The 19,283-nt window shown below is 39.7% G+C and overlaps 1 protein-coding gene and 1 long non-coding RNA gene across 3 annotated transcripts in view; both read left to right on the top strand.

The window, feature by feature from the left end:
• The window catches only part of LOC147571173 (uncharacterized), a 265,869-nt gene that overhangs the window by 122,973 nt on the left and 123,613 nt on the right, over positions 1-19,283 (top strand). The gene's annotated exons all lie outside the window — the stretch shown is intronic.
• TMSB4X (thymosin beta 4 X-linked) lies at positions 13,753-15,916 on the top strand. Its single transcript, XM_025934658.2, has 3 exons — positions 13,753-13,909; positions 15,013-15,126; positions 15,511-15,916. Exons 2-3 carry the CDS (start codon positions 15,027-15,029, stop codon positions 15,543-15,545), a joined length of 135 nt encoding a protein of 44 aa, XP_025790443.1. The 5' UTR covers positions 13,753-13,909; positions 15,013-15,026; the 3' UTR covers positions 15,546-15,916.

Here is a 19,283-nt window from a genome sequence, read left to right as displayed (position 1 = left end):
AGCTAGGAATGGGGGGGGGGGAAGAAGTACCTCAATATAATAAATGCCACATACAAAAAACCCACACTTAACATCACACACAAAGAAGAAATTCTGAAAGTTTTCCATGAATATGAGGAACACGACAGGTATGTCTCCTTTTGGCACTGCCATTCAGCACAGTATTGCAATTTCTAATCATAGCAATTATGTGATAACAAAGAAATAAAGGTACCCCAAATGGAAAGGAAGAAGTAAAATGATCTGTTTGCACATGATATGATCTCTATGTAAAAATCTGAGAGATTCAACTAAAATTTGTTAGAATTGACAAACAAATTAAGCAAATTGTGAGAAATAAAATCAAAACATGAAAATCATTTGCATTTCTATGGAACTATACTATAACGTATACTGTACTGTATGTTACGAAAGTTGAACAATCTGAGAAGGAAATTATGAAAACAACTCCATTTAAAATAGCATCAAAAAGAATAAAATAGTTATGAATTAACTAGAGATATTAAAGACATTCACTGAAAACCACAAAACATTACTTTAACAAATTACAGATTGCACAATCAACACAAAGGCAATAGATGCTTATGTTCATTGACTAGAAGATTTAATGTTGTTAATATGTCCATACTATCCAAAGTGCTATAGATTTAGTGCAATCCCTGTCAAAATCCTAATGGTATTTTTTTTTTTTTTTGCAGATGGAAAAATAAATCTTAAAGTGTAAGATCTATATATTAAGTGTAAACTCAAGGCATTCTATATAGCCAAAACTATATGAAATGAAGAACTAAGCTCAAGAGCTCTGTATTTAAAATTTATTTAAAAGTTTCAATTGTCCAAACAACAGGTATTGGCATAAAGACAGGCCAAAGAAATAGAATAGAGAGACTGGAAATAAACTTTTATAGAGAGGGCCAAATAAGTTTCAAGAATAATGCAAGATTATTCTGTGGAAAATGAGCAGTCTTTTCAATAAATGGAGTTGGGAATATTGGGTATCCATATGCAAAACAATGAAGTTGGATGCTAATCTAACACTAACCAAAAAAAATTAATTTGTAATGGATTAAAGACCTAAACATATGTGCCAAAATAGAAAACCACTGAAAGAAAAATAGGAAAAAAACTTCACGATTGGATTTCTGTAAATTCTTGGGGATAACATCAAAAATATAGGCACACACACACACACGCGCACGCACACACACACACACACACACACACACAAAACAAACTAGATAAAATTGATTATATGAAAATTAAAAACTTATGTGCATCGGAGTGCCTGGGTGGCTCAGTCAGTTAAGCATCAGACTTTAGCTGAGGTCATGATCTCATGTTTCATCTGTCCGAGCCCCGCGTCGGGCTCTGTGCTGACAGTGCAGAGCCTGGAGCCTGCTTCAGATTCTGTGTCTCCTTCTCTCTCTGCCCCTCCCCTGCTCATGCTCTATCTCTGTCTCAAAAATAAATATAAACATTAAAATTAAAAAAAAAAACTTATGTGCATCAAAGGACAATAAAAACACAGTGAAAAGGCAAGCTATTCAATGGGAGAAAACATTTGCAAATATCATATCTAATAAAGGGTTAATATACAATTTGTAAGTTCAATAACATGAATAGATAGATGGTAGATAGGTAGATGGTAGATAGATAGATGATAGATTAGATAGATAGATAGATAGATAGATAGATAGATAGATAGATAGATAGATAGATGATAGATAGATAGATGATAGATAGATGATAGATAGATGATAGATAGATAGATAGATAGATAGATAGATAGATAGATAGATAGATAGATAGATAGATGATAGATAGATAGATAGATAATAGATGATAGATAGATGATGATAGATGATGATAATGATGATAGATAGATAGATAGATAGATAGATAGATAGATAGATGATAGATAGATAGATAGATGATAGATAGATAGATAGATGATTGATAGATAGATAGATAGATAGATAGATAGATAGATAGATAGATAGATAGATAGATGATAGATAGGTGATAGATAGATAGATAGATAGATAGATAGATAGATAGATAGATAATGATAGATAGATAGATAGATAGATAGATAGATAGATAGATAGATAGATAGATAGATAATAGATAGAGAGATGATAGATAGATGATAGATGATGATAGATGATGATGATAATGATAGATAGATAGATAGATAGATAGATAGATAGATAGATAGATAATAGAGATGATAGAGAGATGATAGATTGATAGATTAGATAGATAGATAGATAGATAGATAGATAGATAGATAGATAGATAGATAGATAGATGATAGAGAGAGAGAGATGATAGATGATAGATGATGATAGATGATAATGATAGATAGATAGATAGATAGATAGATAGATAGATAGATAGATAGATAATAGATGATAGATAGATGATGATAGATGATGATAATGATGATAGATAGATAGATAGATAGATAGATAGATAGATAGATAGATAATAGATGATAGATAGATGATGATAGATGATGATAATGATGATAGATAGATAGATAGATAGATAGATAGATAGATAGATAGATAGATAGATAGATAGATAATAGATAGATAGATGATAGATAGATAGATAGATAGATAGATAGATAGATAGATAGATAGATAGATAGATAGATAGATAGATAGATAGATAATAGATAGATGATGATAGATAGATAGATAGATAGATAGATAGATAGATAGATAGATAGATAGATAGATAGATAGATAGATAGATAGATGATATTATGAAAGAACAAGTGTTGGCAAGGATGTGGAAAAAGACAAACCCTCTTGCATTATTGGTAGGAATGCAAACTGGTGCAGCTACTTTGGAGAACAGTGTGGAGGTTCCTCAAAAAATTAAAAATAGAACTACCCTACAACCCAGCAGTTGCACTAGGAGGTATTTTCCCAAAGGATACAAAAATAGAGATTTGAAGGGATACATGTGGTTGGTGGTGACAATTTCACAACAATGAGAGTGTGCTTAACACTACTGCATTGTATGTTTCAAGATGTTTAATCTGGTAAATTTTATATACACATTTTACTACAATGGACAATAATAAAAACAGAAAAAAAATAACTCTCATCTCTTCTAGATTCTTCCATGAAACTTGGCAAGAATATAAGAAGTAGGGCAGCTAAGGTCTGACTGCCTGGGTTTCAAATCCAGGTTACAATTAATAGCAATGATCCTTTGGACAAGTTAGATAACCTAGTGTCCTTCTACAAAGTGGGGGTAACATTATTAGTTCTTAAGTCAAGCCTACCGTGTTATCTTGTTCTGAAGACTAAATAAGAAATGCCTACACTAATTCCTGGCTTGAAATAAACAAGTCATAAAGGCCACTTATAATCATACTCTGCAGATTTTTCTATGATGACTCTGAATGACATTTAAGATCAGAAACATATATATAAGCTAATCACACTATCATTGCTATTACTTGTTTATTCCCAAAGGGAAAGGGAAAGGAAGATACCATCTACTGACACTATGGTAATGAGGTTGAGTCAAGCCTTATGACTGCTCTGGAAACCTAGAAACCTGGAAACCTAGGGCTTATGGCTCTTCCTCCTACATGGCTCATATTCCACATTCTTCAGTGGGCTGAGCTCTCAGCTACCTCTGGCAACTCTAGTCTCTTTAGAATATCACTGCCTACCTTCCTTGAGGTGAAGACCCCAATAAAAAGGAGAATTACACACCAATATTCCTGAGGAAACTGCATGCAAATATTGTCAATAAGATACCAGTAAATCTAACTAGCAAAGCTAGAGAAGAGCTGGCTGGAGTTCCAGAAGAACTTCCACTTGTCAGTGGAAAGTGTTATTGCACATTAAGGAAAGAAAAGATGATTAAATTTCAAGAAACCACAGCTCCTTCCCTGCTAGGATATAAGTCTAGAAGCCAACCTTCTGCTTTGTACTCACTTCTGGCCTCACTACATACCCAGAGATTGTGGATAACTCACTTAACATATACTTCATGTCTTCATTTGTAGATGGAATGCCATCTGCCCTATTGTAAACTTCTGGGGCTTCCAGGAGGTAACAATGAGCTAGAATATGCAAAATAATGCCAACCTTTAAAATGAATCATCTGTACAAATGAATGCTTTTAGGGTGGTTCAGCCAGTTCTCCCAGAACCACTTGCTGAAGAGACCATCTTTATTCCACTGGATATTCTTTCTTGCTTTGTCAAAGATTAGTTGCCCATACATTTGTGGGTCCATTTCCGGGTTCTCTATTCTGTTCCATTGATCTGAGTATCTGTTCTTGTGCCAGTACCATACTGTCTTGATGATTACAGCTTTGTAGTATAGCTTGAAGCCTGGGATTGTGAGGCCTCCTGCTTTGGTTTTCTTTTTCAAGATCACTTTGGCTATTCAGGGTCTTTTCTAGTTCCATACAAATTTTAATATTTTTATATTCTAGATCTGTAAAGAATGCTGATGTTATTTTGATAGGGATTGCATTGTATGTGTAGATTGCTTTGGGTAATATGCACATTTTAGCAATATTTATTCTTCCAATCCATGAGCATAGAATATTTTCCATTTCTTTGTGTCTTCTTCAATTTCATTCATAAGCTTCCTATAATGTTGAGCACATACATCTTTTACCTCATTGGTTAGGTTTTTTCCTAGGTATCTTATGTTTTTTTGTATATTTATAAATGATATGCATTCGTTGATTTCTCTTTCTGGTGCTTTATTATTGGTGTATAGAAATGTAACCAATTTCTGTACATTGATTTTATACACCACAACTTTGGTGAATGCATGTATTCTTCTAGCAGTTTCTTAGTTGAGATGTTCTGGGTTTCTTCCTTCCTTCCTTCCTTCCTTCCTTTCCTTCCTTTCCTTCCTTTCCTTCCTTTCCTTCCTTTCCTTCCTTTCCTTCCTTCCTTCCTTCCTCTCTCTCTCTCTTAAAAAATTTTTTTAATGTTTACTTTTGACAGAGAGAGATAGAGAGTGAGAATGGGGGAGGAGCAGAGAGAGAAAGGGAGACACAGGATCTGAAGCAGGCCCTAGGCTCTGAGCTGTCAGCACAGAGCCTGACACAGAGCTTGGACCCACAAACTGTGAGATCATGACCTGAGCCAAAGTCAGAGGCTTAACCGACTGAGCCACCCAGGTGCCCCAGGTTTTCTATGTATAGTATCATGTTGTCTGAGAAGAATGAAAGTTTGACTTTTTCTTTGCCAATTTTAACATGAACAACAGTGATGAGATTAGACATCCCTGTTGTGTTCCTGACCTTAGGGGGAAAGCTCACAGTTTTTGCCCATTGAGTATGATATTAGCTGTGGGCCTTTCACACATGACCTTTATCATGCTGAGGTATGTTTCTTCTCTCACTACTTTGCTGACGGTTTTTATCAAGAAAGGATGCTATACTTTATAAATGCTTTTCTGCATCTGTTGAGAGGACTGTATGGTTCCTCACCTTTCTTTGATTAATGTGGTGTTGATTGAGTTTCAAATATTGAACGAGGCCTGAGGCCAGGAATAAATCCCACTCAACCATGGTGAATAATTCTTTTAATGTACTGTTGGGTTAGATTTGCTAGTATCTTATTGACAATATTTGCATGCAGGTTCATCAGGGATATTGGTGTGTAATTCTCCTTTTTTTGGCAGTCTGTCTAGTTTGGAATCAAGGTAATGCTGGCTTAATAGAATTAGTCTAAAAGCTTCCCATTTCTTTTCTTTTTTTTTTTTTTTTTTTTTGAACAGTTTGAGAATAGGTATTAACCCTTCCTTATATGTCTGGTTGAATTTCTCTGGGCTGACATCTAGCCCAAGACTCTTGTTGGGACATTTTTGTTTTGATTGTAATCTTTCCTCTCATTGGTGATTTTATCCATTTGTGTCCTTTCTCTTTTCTTTTTGATAAGACTGGCTAGGGGGTTATCAATTTTGGTTTTTTCTTTCAAAGAACCAGCTCTTAGTTTCATTGATATGGTAAGAAAATGGTTCTCCTGATATAGCTGTTTAGTTTTCTCAACATGATTTACTGAAAACACTGTCTTCCCCATTATATATTATGTTCTCCTTTTTTGTAGATTAACTCGTCATATAAGCATGTGTTTGTTTCTAGGCTATCTGTTCTGTTCCATTGATTTGTCTATTTTTGTGCCACTACCATACTGTTTGATTACTATAGATTTCTAGTATGTCTTTAAATTTGGGATTGTTATACCTCCACCTTTGTTCTTCTTTCCTAAGACTGTTCTGGCTACTCTGCATTTTTTGTGGTTCCACACATTTCAAGGATTATTTGTTCTAAGTCTGCAAAAAATATTGTTGGTATTATGATACACATTGCATTGAATATGTAGATTGCTCTGGGTAGTATGGACATTTTTATGATATTAACTCTTCCTAGTTTATGAGCATCTTCTTTTGTGTTTTTTTTTTTTTTTAATTTTTTTTTTTCAACGTTTATTTATTTTTGGGACAGAGAGAGACAGAGCATGAACGGGGGAGGGGCAGAGAGAGAGGGAGACACAGAATCGGAAACAGGCTCCAGGCTCTGAGCCATCAGCCCAGAGCCCGACGCGGGGCTCGAACTCACGGACCGCGAGATCTTGACCTGGCTGAAGTCGGACGCTTAACCGACTGCGCCACCCAGGCGCCCCTCTTTTGTGTTTTTTACTCTGCTATTTAATCTCTCTGTGCTGTTTCATCCCATGTGAAATGTTCATGCCCCTTTGTCTACGAAAGTGTGCTTTAAGGATAAAATAAAACAAAAGATGGGAAAATGCATTGACATAATTTACAAACACCAGATAAAAGTGAATTATATGAGGAATTACTAAACCCTAAAATGTAAGGTGACACCGATAAACTGGTGTTTTATTTCCTACAACTGACATCTAATTTGTTGGTTTCTATAAGCTGGTGGTGCTTATGCCCTTTTAGGTAACTTGCTAGTGTAGATTGTAGAATAGGCCTTACAGAGAATATGCAAAAGTAAATGATAAATAAAACTGCAAAATTAAAGTTATTCAGAGATTTATCCTGTTCATTTATAGCCATACCATCTCGTCGATTATCTCTCAAAATCCTATTGGTGATATTCTCCCATTGCTAGTGCTTTCATCTGTCTCCTTTTTGGCTTCTGTGCGGAAGGATTATATCCTCCTCTTCTTGCTTGGTGAATATTATGTCTACAGAATTATTTCTCAGGGAGGGCTCTTGTGACTGCAAGCATCAGAGAAAATTGGGTAAGTGAGAGGAAATTATGGTCAAGGATCTCCTTCATTAGCTGTGGTACATGTCAGTCAATTCTAATTCATAAGTAAGCTGAGAGCTGAAGACATTCCTTAGACAGGCAGAAAGGAAAGAAAGACTGCACCTGGCACAGGCCCTAGAAAAACATGGTAGTTACCATAGGTCACCAGCTCCAAGGACAACCAGACTCAGACTGAAACTTAGCGGAGGGGGAAGAGGCTAAACCATGCTGTGTGCACTCAGAACTATCTACCAGCACAAGAAACATGTTAAAGATTGGGAGCCTGGAAAATTTCTAAGACAATTGAAACAAGAAGACAGGTCAAAACAAGAAGCTCAAGAACCCTGAGCAGAGACAGTTGGAGGTCATATAAGGAAGTTCCTTTCTCACAGAGAGCAAACACCAGAATTGCCTTCAGGTGAATTTTGTGCACAAGCAGTCCTCAGTCCTGGGTCCGAGATGATTCTCACGAGGGAGAAAATCCTAAGAGGGGGGCAACATTCCACTAATGCTCTCCTGGAGACAAGCACTGAGAACATTTGTCTGGTATCAACATCTCCTCCCACGTGCCCTGTGAATAAAGGAACCAAGACCTGTAGTCTCTATTTAATGGGATTTTTTGTCTCAACATTTGTTTTCCTCTACTTTCTTGATAAAAAGTCCCTTTGTAAATTGCTATCACCTTTTCAGCAGATCTAAGAACAGGACATTTTCACACTTGGGCAGCATATATGGGAATGATCAGAGAGGGACTGAAGGTAGAGAAAGTAGCACACCAGTAGACAGTCCCATTTCTAGGTCTCAGGAAAATCCAGGGGTACTGAGGGCACACAGAGAATGAGAGAGAGGGACAGGACTGGCTTTATAACTTGGGTACCAGTGAGAAATGAAATGGCTGGGTTCTTTTCAAAATTAAAAATTTTAAGGTGTGGAAGCACAGCATTAAGCCATAAAAAGTGCAATGGTGAATATGGGGCTTTCTCCAGCTGCATATGTTACATACCCCTGGAGCTAACCCTGAAGAGGGAAAATCATTAGGATCAAAAAGAAGACTGATCTTGGCTTGCTTTGAATTTAATTTGGGTCAATTGTCTATAACCTGTTATAATGTAATAGATATTTTTCTTGTAAATTCAGTTATTACTCTCTGCTAATATGGGTGCTATACTCTATGAAACAGCTTTGATATCCACAAAAGAAGTACACTAAAATATCTGAACATGTATTACTTGCAAATAATAATTTTGCTTCACAATGGAATAAGTTTATCATTTTTAGCATAGAAGCCTTTCGGGAGTAAGTAATGCTTCATTTTCAATATGATATTAGACCTGCCATTTTTCTTAATTATTATAATATGAATGACTACTGGGAAAACATTAAAGAATTGAAAAGGTATGTGAAACAACCAATTTTCAAGACAAAAATTCCTTTACTTGAGAATTTATTGGTCTTAGCAGGATGAAGTAAAAAACAAAACCAAAAGAACAGATTGAGTTATATAACATAATAATTTGAAATCTGGGGCAAGGAAATTTTTTTATTTATATGATATGTTATGTTATAATAATGTCTACATATAATAGTTGTAATAATGGAAAACACGGATGGTTTAATGAGACAGATTATAACTTTGCTATTATATTGCCTTAATTTGGGATTAGAGAAGTGTGTTGTGCTTAAATGAGATAACTTCTGAGGCAGCTAGTCAGAGTTCAAACACTGTCTCTGGCTTTAACTGTGTATGCAGATATATGTGATTTTTTACTATTTAATACCTCCAGGCTTCCCACACCTACAGTAAAGAAAACTAACAGTGCCTCTACCATGGCTTTGTGTGAAGATATAACAAGATAGTACATGGGATACTACTTGGCATATAGTATGCATTAAAAATGTTTATTGTAACTACTGCCATTATTATATCATGATTGTTGTTATTGTTGTTACTATTATTATTAAACAATCTGGCCCCTGCCTGCCTCTCAACATTAATTCCTGTCACCTTCTTTTACTCTAGGTAAACTCCAGCCAAACTTAATATCTCCTGTATATACTTGAAGATTTTCTGCCTTCTTTTTGTTGCCTTTGCTTTGCAAAGACTTGGTAAACATTCACAGGGGAACTTGTAGAATGAATTTAAGCCACAGAAGGGAAATGGGTTGAATGAAATCACCCTTAAAGTACCTTTTGGCTCAGGGAACCTGGGTGGCTCAGGCAGTTGTGCCTGTGACTCTTAATTTCTGCTCTGGTCATGAGTTCCCAATTGGTAAGGTCAAGCCCCATGTCCAGCTCCGCACTGAGAGTGTGGAGCCTGCTTGCAATTCTCTATCTCCCCCTCTCACTCTGCCCCTCACATTCTCTCTCTCTCTCTCTCTCTCTCTCTCTCTCTCTCTCTCTCTCTCTCTCTGAAAATAAATAACCTTAAAAAGAAAAAGTTCCTTTGGCACTGATTCCATCACATCAACAAAAGCAAACAGGAAAGTTCGCACATTTGACATTCTCCAAAGTGGTCTTCCATTCTGTTCTGCTTCACCTCCTCCACTCATTTTTTAACCACACTAGCCGAGGCAGCCTCCTGTTCCATCACACTGAGCACAAGGTAGAGCCATGGCAGGTGGGAGTCCTGGAGAAACACAAGAGTCAGATAGAGATGTTCCCAATGGGAGGCCATAGATGTGGGAGATAGACCTGTGTGCTTGATCTCAAGCAAATCGCTTAGATTCTCTGAGCTTCCGTTTTTCAGTAATAAAATGGAGGTATTAGTGCACACTGCAGTGACTGAGAGTTGAACTAGATAGTGTATATGGATAGTCCACTCAATACCCATTCCCTGTCATTAGGGGTGGGGACTCAGGCTGTATCTGTAGAGGATTGAGATGAACAGATGGTGCTGGGTCACAGGGGTAAGTGTGTTGCAGGCAGGTAGGGCAGCTGGTGGGAGGCCCTGGAACCTGGACAAAGGTAACCCAGGCTTGAGAAAGCCTAGGGTGGGGAAGCTTGCTGCTGTCACCTCTGTTCCTTCTATTCTTCTTCTGGCCAATGCTCTGCACAGAATTTAATAGGTTAAAAATACTAGGACTGGTTTTCATCAACCTAGACTTCCCTGGTTGTTTCTCCAGCTTTGAAAATAGCTACAAATCTGTCTCAGGGCCCACTTCATAAAGCAAAATGAGACACAATGTGCCCTGACACCTCTTCCTTGTTCTACTAGGGGCATGCACTTGTGGGTTGGATTGAGTCAGGAGGAGGGGAACTATCTAACACAGTCTCTCTTAGCACATTTTTCACAGATATTGTAGTCCATAAAAAAGGAAAAAGGCTGAGTCAGTGTCAGGTGGGTGCTTTACCCATCTTTTACCAAAGAGCCCTGAGCCTGAAGTGTACCCTGCAGTTCTTTTGCCACTCAAAGCCACTGTCTCTTCAATTCAGATGGAAAAACCACATCTCCATGGTGGTTGTGACCAGCACGTGCTAACCCACTTATAATGGTAGCTTTGGTGAGGCAGGAATTATCTGTGATTCTGAAATGTGGATATTGAGAGGTTTGAATTATCTAGGCAAGAAAGCAAGGTGACTAGAGCCACAGGTTTAGAGTTTGGTGAGCTGGATTCAAAGACCTTCCTCAGTAAAGCAAGTCAATTCAGTGAAATGCCATAACTGTTCATTGAGCAGCTGTTCTCTTCCAGGCATTTTGGGAAACAGAGCAGCCTGCCTGCTCACATGCTTCCTGATGATTCTCAGGCACAGACTTGGGGGATGGGGGTGAAGACTTATGTACCCTTATCATAAATGATAGATAGTGGGTACCAGGTGAGTTATCACAATGCTGCATCTCTTAATGTCAGTATCCCCATCTATAAACCTCTGCTCATGGACAGGCAGCAGGCAGCAAAGTTGGAAACAAAGATAAAACACCTGTTACAATGCCTGAGTCTTAGAAGGCATCAACTCATGGAAGACTTTTTTTTTTTGCCAAAAAACTACCAAAAGGTCTATTTCATTCTTGCGAGTAATTTATGAGAAATAACAAAAAATCTTAAAATTTTAGTTAATGTGAAACACTAAAGTATAATTTTCTCAAATTTTTATCGTCAATATCATCATCATCATCATCATCATCATCATCATCATCATCATCATCCCCATAATAGCAATAGTACAAAGTGCTTATTATTATGCAACCTCCTAAGCATTTAGACATGCCTACAACTCTGTGAGGTATATACTCTCTAGGTCCCTGATAAGGGGGCAAGACAAGCCCACTACAGTAGACTCCTTCCTTTCAGAGAGTTGCCTCTTCTTTCTCTCTTCCTGTCAATATCTAAATACCTCAAGAGGCTGCTTGTTACCAATGTAGAAAAATTCCCCAGGTTTTATAAATCTCAACGCTTCTGGATCTTTTTGAGATATTGCTGTACAAGTTGTAACACTTTCTAAAGAAAAAACCCTAAGTTGGAGACCTGGGTGCCTCAGTCATTTCAATGTCTGACTCTTTATTTTGGCTCAGGTCATTATATCAAGGTTTGTGGGATTGAGCTCCATGTTGGGGCCTTAGATGACATTCATTTGTATTGGGAGATACCATGGAGGAAAGAAGTGAATTTTTACAACAGCTGAATGAGGGAAAATAGAATCACAGTACCTACAGAAATGGTATGATACAGCTGATGAAATTATGAAGTGGGGTTCATGAACAAAGGGCTAAGAAAGAATTCTTGAGATATTTTTGGTGCAAAAAGGTGGTTTTATTATAGCATGGGGACAGGATCCATGTGCAGAATGAGCTGCACTTGCAAGTAGAAAGGGAGGCTGATAATATATTTTAAGTTTGTGGAGGGAGCAGGATAGAGATAAAGCAAGCCTCTAAGGAATCTGCAAGCAAAGCTTTCAGGACCTTGAGCTAGCTGCTGTTAAGATAGGGATATTTTAGTCTTTAATAAAACAAAAACATTAAGGCACTAAGGCAGCCATGAGTTCCTCAAGGAGGGTCACACTCTGCATGTTTCAGATGTCTATCAGCGGGCTGCAAGCTGTAAGGAGATTTAATTTCAACTACATATCTCTGGCCTTTGTTTTCCTCATCAGAGCTGCCAGATGAAATGGGTCAAAAATTCACCCTGCATGATGTTTTCTGAGTGTCTGTTACTGAAATGGACTTCATTCCAGTCAACAAGCTAGGGTTATGAGGATGTGTAACTAGAGGGGTGACATCCTGTGTCTGCAGAAAAAGTCCAACGTCTCCATTCAGAGAGCAGAATGGCAGCCACCCATCAGAACCTGAAATGAGAATCCAGTCAACAAACTCCCGTTCATCCCCCCACCAAGAAGGAAGTCAAATAGATAAGGAAGGGGGAAGTAGTCATTGCTCCTGCATTGGTTTTTAAGGGTCTATATAACACATGACTTTCATCCCCAAGGAGAAAAATCATCTCCCATAAATATGATTTGCAAAGGGTTTCTGGAAATATTTCCACAGGCCGCAGAGGGGATAAGGAGTATTATGCCCACTACTTTGCATCTTAAAATGATCTCAAGTAGCAATTTTTCAATCTTTAGTGTTTTTCCTCTCACATACCATTTACAGGTGCAAGTTATGGTATGTGTAACCAGATTAAGCAGCAAAAAGGTCACTCCATTTTGAAAGCTACTCTTCATCTAAATATATAGCTTAAAGAAGCAAAGCTCAAAAATATCTTGTGGTGAAAATGCTCCTTTTAAAATTTACAGTTTGGTTCCTAAATTAAATTGTCAAATTTTAGAGATGCGATTCAAGAGAAGTTTGTCGGTAATCCTTTTCATATTTAGTAAAAATAAGGATTAGAAAAGAACTTCCTCCTCGTCAAGCTCAAGTGAACACAACTTCAACTTGACGTTTGATTTGGGGACCAAATCAACACCACAAAAATTATGGCGGTGAAAATATATCCATGTTACAGTATGGAAACTTAACAAAAAATAAATATCAATGAATCAGTCAATTAATCAATCTCTTAAGGGTGTTTTATCTCCCACCCAATTCAAGGAGAAGCCGGACAAAGAGACAAAGAGGGCCGGGGGAGGGGCGCCGGCCCGGGCTGGTTCGAAAGCCGAATGCCGAGTTACAGGAATCGCACCCCTGCAGTGGGCGAGGCCCTCCCGCGCGGCCACCGCACCCTGGCTTGGGGATGTCCGCCCCAGACAAAGCCAGCTTCGCAGTAAAGGAATGCCTGTCCCCCCCCACCCCACCCCCCCGTAGGTACCACCCTAGACCCTTAGTTATCATGCCCCGGTCCCCAAGAGCAGGCTTCCGCGGCTGTTGCAAAGATCCACGATGCTAAAATAGACACGAAGAGGGAAAATGCATTATGCAGGAAGTGCTGGGGGGGGGGGGGGGGGGGGGGGGGGGGGCTTGGGCCCGTTTTAATTTTCCGCCGTCGTTGCGGTCAGGGTGCACTGGTGCACACGGGGCGGGGGTCCCCCAAACGCCAGGCAGGGTGAGGAGCCGGGGCGCGAAGGGGTTAAGTGGGCCGGCGGGTGACATCACCTCATTTACATAGGAGCGCGCATATAGCGGCGCGCGGCGCGTCCCGCCCGGCATTCGGCGGCGGCCACTGCGCAGATCGGACTTCGTTCGTTCGTGCACCTCGCTCCGGTGAGCCCCAGGGCCCCTGCCTCCTGCCCTCCCGTCCCTTCCCCGCCCCGCGCCCGCGCTCGCCCCTCGGCGGCCGCCTTCCTCCCGAGGCGTCCCTGCAGCCCGAGCCCAAACGGTCCTCCCGGGGAGGCCTGCCTTGGGGGCCTGGGGGTGCCAGACCCTGCCAGATGCTGGGGGGACGGGGTCGGGAACTCGGTGATTTTAAAGAAACGACGCCACCCTCCCGCCAAACCGGACCTTTGGCCTTGCAGCTTCGAGGGAACATTTTTTTCTCCCCGCCCGAGGCATTCTACATTGTCTCTTAGGCGGTGATTAGTCAGGAACAGAAAGATCCTTTGTTCCAACTCACACCCACCCGAACCCGGAGCTTCAACAATTACATTTTTTCTTGTAGCCTCCGAGGGCTTCTTGGGCTCCTATCTGTCCAGATTCAGGCGGCTGGGCTCCACTGTGAGATGGAAAAAAAAAAAAAAGGGGGGGGGGTCAGCCCTTCTTGCGGGGGCTGCCGAATGGCCCCTGCGTGCCGATCACCACCGGTCGATGGGGTGTGGGGCAGCTTTGTGTGCAGCCGGCGGCATTGTTGAGCGCCAGCGAGGAAGCGGTAGGGCGGTGGTCGGAGCGCCGGCCGCAGCTGCCGCCTTTGTGAGCAGAGAAGAAAGCACGGGCGCGCATCTTTGGCGGACAGAGCGCGCATGGAAAATGGCAGCGCTGTGCAGCCCGGGATTCATTTTAAGAATTTTTACTCGATCCCATCCCCCCTTGAAACGGCTTCATCGTGTTCCCCTTTTAACCAGCCTTGAATGGTTACACATTGCAATTCACAACCCGCCGTGGTCAATTTCATTATTCCGAAAGATTCGCCCCCGCCAATGGGGGAGGGATCTTGCGGGTTTGGGCCCCGGCATTTGGAAATAATGAAGGGGGGGGGGGCTTCTTTTTTGTATAGAAAGAGGAAGCTTTAGCCTTGAATGAAAGCGGAAGGAGACAGAGGTGGGGTTTCAGGCAGGGGATGCGAGGGCAAAAGCGCATTTCTGAGCCGGGAGAGACAAGGGTGGGTCGCTCCTCGCGCGATCTCACCCTCCCTCTTGGCTTTGTATATGCAGCTTCCTCTGCAACCATGTCTGACAAACCCGATATGGCTGAGATTGAGAAATTCGATAAGTCGAAATTGAAGAAGACAGAAACGCAAGAGAAAAATCCGCTGCCTTCAAAAGAAAGTAAGTCTCCCCCCTACCCCCCCCCACCACCTTGAGAAAAGGCTGGGCGGGAGGATGGGGAGGGGGGGCGGGGGAGTGCGGGGGAGGAGCTGACAGCTCTTAATGATGAATGTGGCCTGCAAAGGCTAATTAAAAACTGTTTTGCAGCCAACCAATAAGGCTTTAATAATTTAATAATGGGATGTTTACAATATATTACGATGCAGTATGTATTCCATTTTATCTGTTCAAATGGTCTTTTTAATGTACATGTTTTCGTGGTGGAACGGCTTGATACTTGGGATGTGGGAAGCGATCGGTAAAAGAAAGTGCAATCATCTGACACTAGGCTACACTGAGTCCCCCTAATGAGCTCTTCTCTTTCTTTTTTCTTTCCTGTCACAGCGATTGAGCAGGAGAAGCAAGCAGGCGAATCGTAATGAGGCGTGCGCCGCCAATATGCACTGTACATTCCACAAGCATTGCCTTCTTATTTTACTTCTTTTAGCTGTTTAACTTTGTAAGATGCAAAGAGGTTGGATCGAGTTTAAATGACTGTGCTGCCCCTTTTCACATCAAAGAATCGAGAACTACTGACTACGAATGCCAAGCCTTTCATCTCTGCCTGTCTGGCTGGCAGCAAAGGAAAACTTGCTTTTGAAAGAAGATGGGTAGAGATGACCATTGCTGGTCCAAGGTGACCTGCAGGCTGTGAAATGTAGTTTAATCACAGTGCCAGTTTTTTCTTCACATGATTTTAATTACTGGAATGCACAATTTTTTAATATGCAAATAAAAAGTTTGAAATGTGGTTGGTGTGATTTGTTTGGAAGGAGTGACTTATTCCACCTGACATCTGCACAGGAGAGCCACCCTCTTGGTCTAACTGGGGAAAAATAAATAACAAATATGTACTGATTTGGATAACCCTGTTACAACTTAAAAATGGGATCATCTTGCCCAGACAAGGTAATTGAGACATCATTTTTCTTAGGCTGACTGAATTCCTATGAGCAGTATCAAGGTTTTATCAAGAATATATTTGTAATCTTAAAGGTTTTGATTAAAATAATTACATTTGTGGGGCGCCTGGGTGGCGCAGTCGGTTAAGCGTCTGACTTCAGCTCAGGTCACAATCTTGCGGGCCATGAGTTCGAGCCCCATGTCGGGCTCTGGGCTGATGGCTCAGCCTGGAGCCTGTTTCCGATTCTGTGTCTCCCTGTCTCTCTGCCCCCGCCCCCCCCCCCCCCCCCCCCCCCCCCCCCCCGTTCATGCTCTTGTCTCTCTCTGACCCAAAAATAAACGTTGAAAAAAAATTAAAAAAAATAATTACATTTGTTTTACATAATCAAGAAGAAGGTGGCAGCATTTATAGAATAAAATTTCTAGTGTAAAATTGGACTAGGTTTACTAAATCAGTTACTGACATTGGCACAATAGAATTGATGCAACATTGTCATGAAAAACAGGTGAAAATTGCATTTTTGACAGTTGCTTTATAAAAGAATTTGGTACTTGTGTTAATTATCAGCATTTCATTTTCAATTATAATTCAATATTTGCTTTTTGTAAAATGCACCTACCATTAGTCTTATTTTACAAAAATGGAATTCATTAATTTGAACAAAACTTGGACTTTTCTTTTTTAAACTGGTAACAATACAAGTAGTACCTGTGAAATTTGTGAAGTTTAATTACAGTGAATTGTTTGAGTCATTTCCAGGTTTTTATTACTATGATTCAACAGTGTCAAATGCTTTCAATGATATAGTGCGTGGTTTTGATCATTTAATACTCAGGAAAAGAGGGAAGTTTATATATTTATAATATATATTAATATATAATTAATAATTATATATAATATACATAATTTTTTAAATACTGTAATCCTGAATAGATTCCTACATCCTCTAAGGAAGAGTGCAGATATGAACAAAAGTGACAAAGATGGTAGATTACCTAGTATCTCCTCTATACAATGCACACGTCTAAGAAGTGTAAACCTCTCCCCCAAATACTGACTTTTGGACATACATTTGTTAAGTAGGGGTGGATATTCTGGTTTCTCTTCAGATCACATAAATCTTTTGCCTTTTACTATTAAGTAGGGATGGAGAATGATTGTAGGAGGGAAGGAAGGTAGAAATTGGTGATTAAACCAGTTTATTTCATTTCCTTTGCTTAACATGTATTTTGAGAAATGGACAGGAAATCATTTGCATGTTGTTTAGACAATTGACCAGCCCATCAGCTAGAAGCCTTTATCTACATCACAAGAGAAGATGTGTCTGGGTGGCTGTAACTTGGAGTTCCACAGCTTGCTTCATGGAGAAAGTAGAATGATAAGTACAGAGTTCTAAGAGCCATCTCAAGTGAAGACACGCCTTCTAACTTTTCCTTCTGTGGATGAATTAGATTCACTTTGCCCACAGTGGGTGGAAGAAGCAACATTTCAAACTTTTAGGTGGGGAGACAAAAATTTCTTAACAAGGGAAGGAGAATATTCCAAAAGGGCCAGGGGTATTTATGAATTCCCAATGGAATTTACCCATGCTATTAAAAGTCTGGACAGAAACTTTTTCATAGGCACAAAGTGAATCTGAGATTCACCATTAGAATGAGAGATTATTCAAGTTGAAGAATTCCCTAGCAATGACATTCTTGTCCCTCCCTTTTCCCCCTTGGAGGCCAAGGGAGTTTATTTAAGAGCCTAAGGTCACTCTTGTACTTCTGCAAATTTTTAATTCATCAGGACAAATAATGCAAAACTAGAAGAAGGAAGAAGAAGCTCACCAAAGGACTCCTAGGACACAGTCTTCCTCATTTTTAAATCTCAAAAGTTCTCAACCATTGCAGGCACATTATCAGTCTTCCAATGGATAGAATTTAAAGATTCTTTACTTTTTCAAAAGACAACAAAACATTGGGGCTGTGTGTGCAAGCATTACATGTATATGATGGGGATGTTAGAAAGGCAGATAAAGTCTAAACAAGTGTTGAATTTCTTTCTATAGGGCCACTTACCTCCTTAATTGTCACTGGACTCTGCCTACATTCTTGTGAGTTACATATTGTTTCCTTTAAAAGCAGGAGAAAGACCTGTTATTTACCTGAAAGAAGCATCTAACTCTCCAAGACCAATATAAAATAATTTTCTATTGTTTCTAAACAAATGAGGCCAATTTAATATCTTGGAAAGAACAGAGTATTTTGGAAAACAAAATAGTACAAAATAAAACATAAAACATCCTGAGGCTGCTTATACAGAATGCAAAGTTAAAGTATGTTATTTAGTCATAACGGTAGTGTAATATGTCACCACAAAAATTGAAACATTTTTTAGCAAAAGACATATAGAAAAAATAGCAAATGCAGAGAGAGGGTTTCTCTGAACTCACGTTGACTAAGTGCAAATCCTCTAAATGGAACTCAACTGCCATTAATCCCCTTCTGGGATTTTTATCAACCAGGAAAGATTGACTCTTACCACAACAGAGGAGACTGTAAGACACTATATACAATGTTGTTGCAAACTACCTTCTCTCCCATCTCTCATATATTTTTCTGAGGGCCCAGTCATCTTTCCTAATCATTTATGAGAAAATAGATGTTTTAAAGCACCAGCTTTCACTCCAGCCCAGTGTAATTCTTTGTTATTGCAACATAGGCATTCATTTTGCTCCTGTGACCAGATTATGAGTCTGTTGCACAATCACCCAGAAACCATGTGAAGATGAAAGCTAATTTTGATGCCTCATTTTGTGAGCAACCCAAGGCCTCTTTGGATAGCCATTCTGGAACCCAGCCAGGGCCGACCTTCCTGCCAGTGATTTACACATACTTTTGGGTCCTGTCTTCCAAACCTTGATAACCAGTGAGTCAATCCCACACACTCCTTGGGAAGCCCATGGGTAGTACTATCCCTAGTGGAAAAACAGATCTGACACATCAGTTCTGTCCAGAAGCTGAAGGGGACCACAGGGTGTGTGCACCAAATGACCTCAAAGGTCAACTTGTACATTCACTTTCCTTTTCTGCAAGAGCTAATCATAGACATCTGCACTTTCCTTTACTGAAGCCTCAAACCCTAACTGGCTACATTGTCACAGAATTTGACTTAAATGGATAAGTGTGGTTTGAGGGATATAAGGGAAATTTTGGATGTTCAAGTTTTTTTT

The sequence above is a fragment of the Puma concolor genome, unplaced genomic scaffold (genome assembly GCF_028749965.1).
Source record: "Puma concolor isolate L17-30 unplaced genomic scaffold, mPumCon1.1.hap2 unalloc_scaffold_5, whole genome shotgun sequence".
Classification (NCBI taxonomy): domain Eukaryota; kingdom Metazoa; phylum Chordata; class Mammalia; order Carnivora; family Felidae; genus Puma; species Puma concolor.
This window is presented reverse-complemented; position numbering and strand designations above follow the sequence as displayed.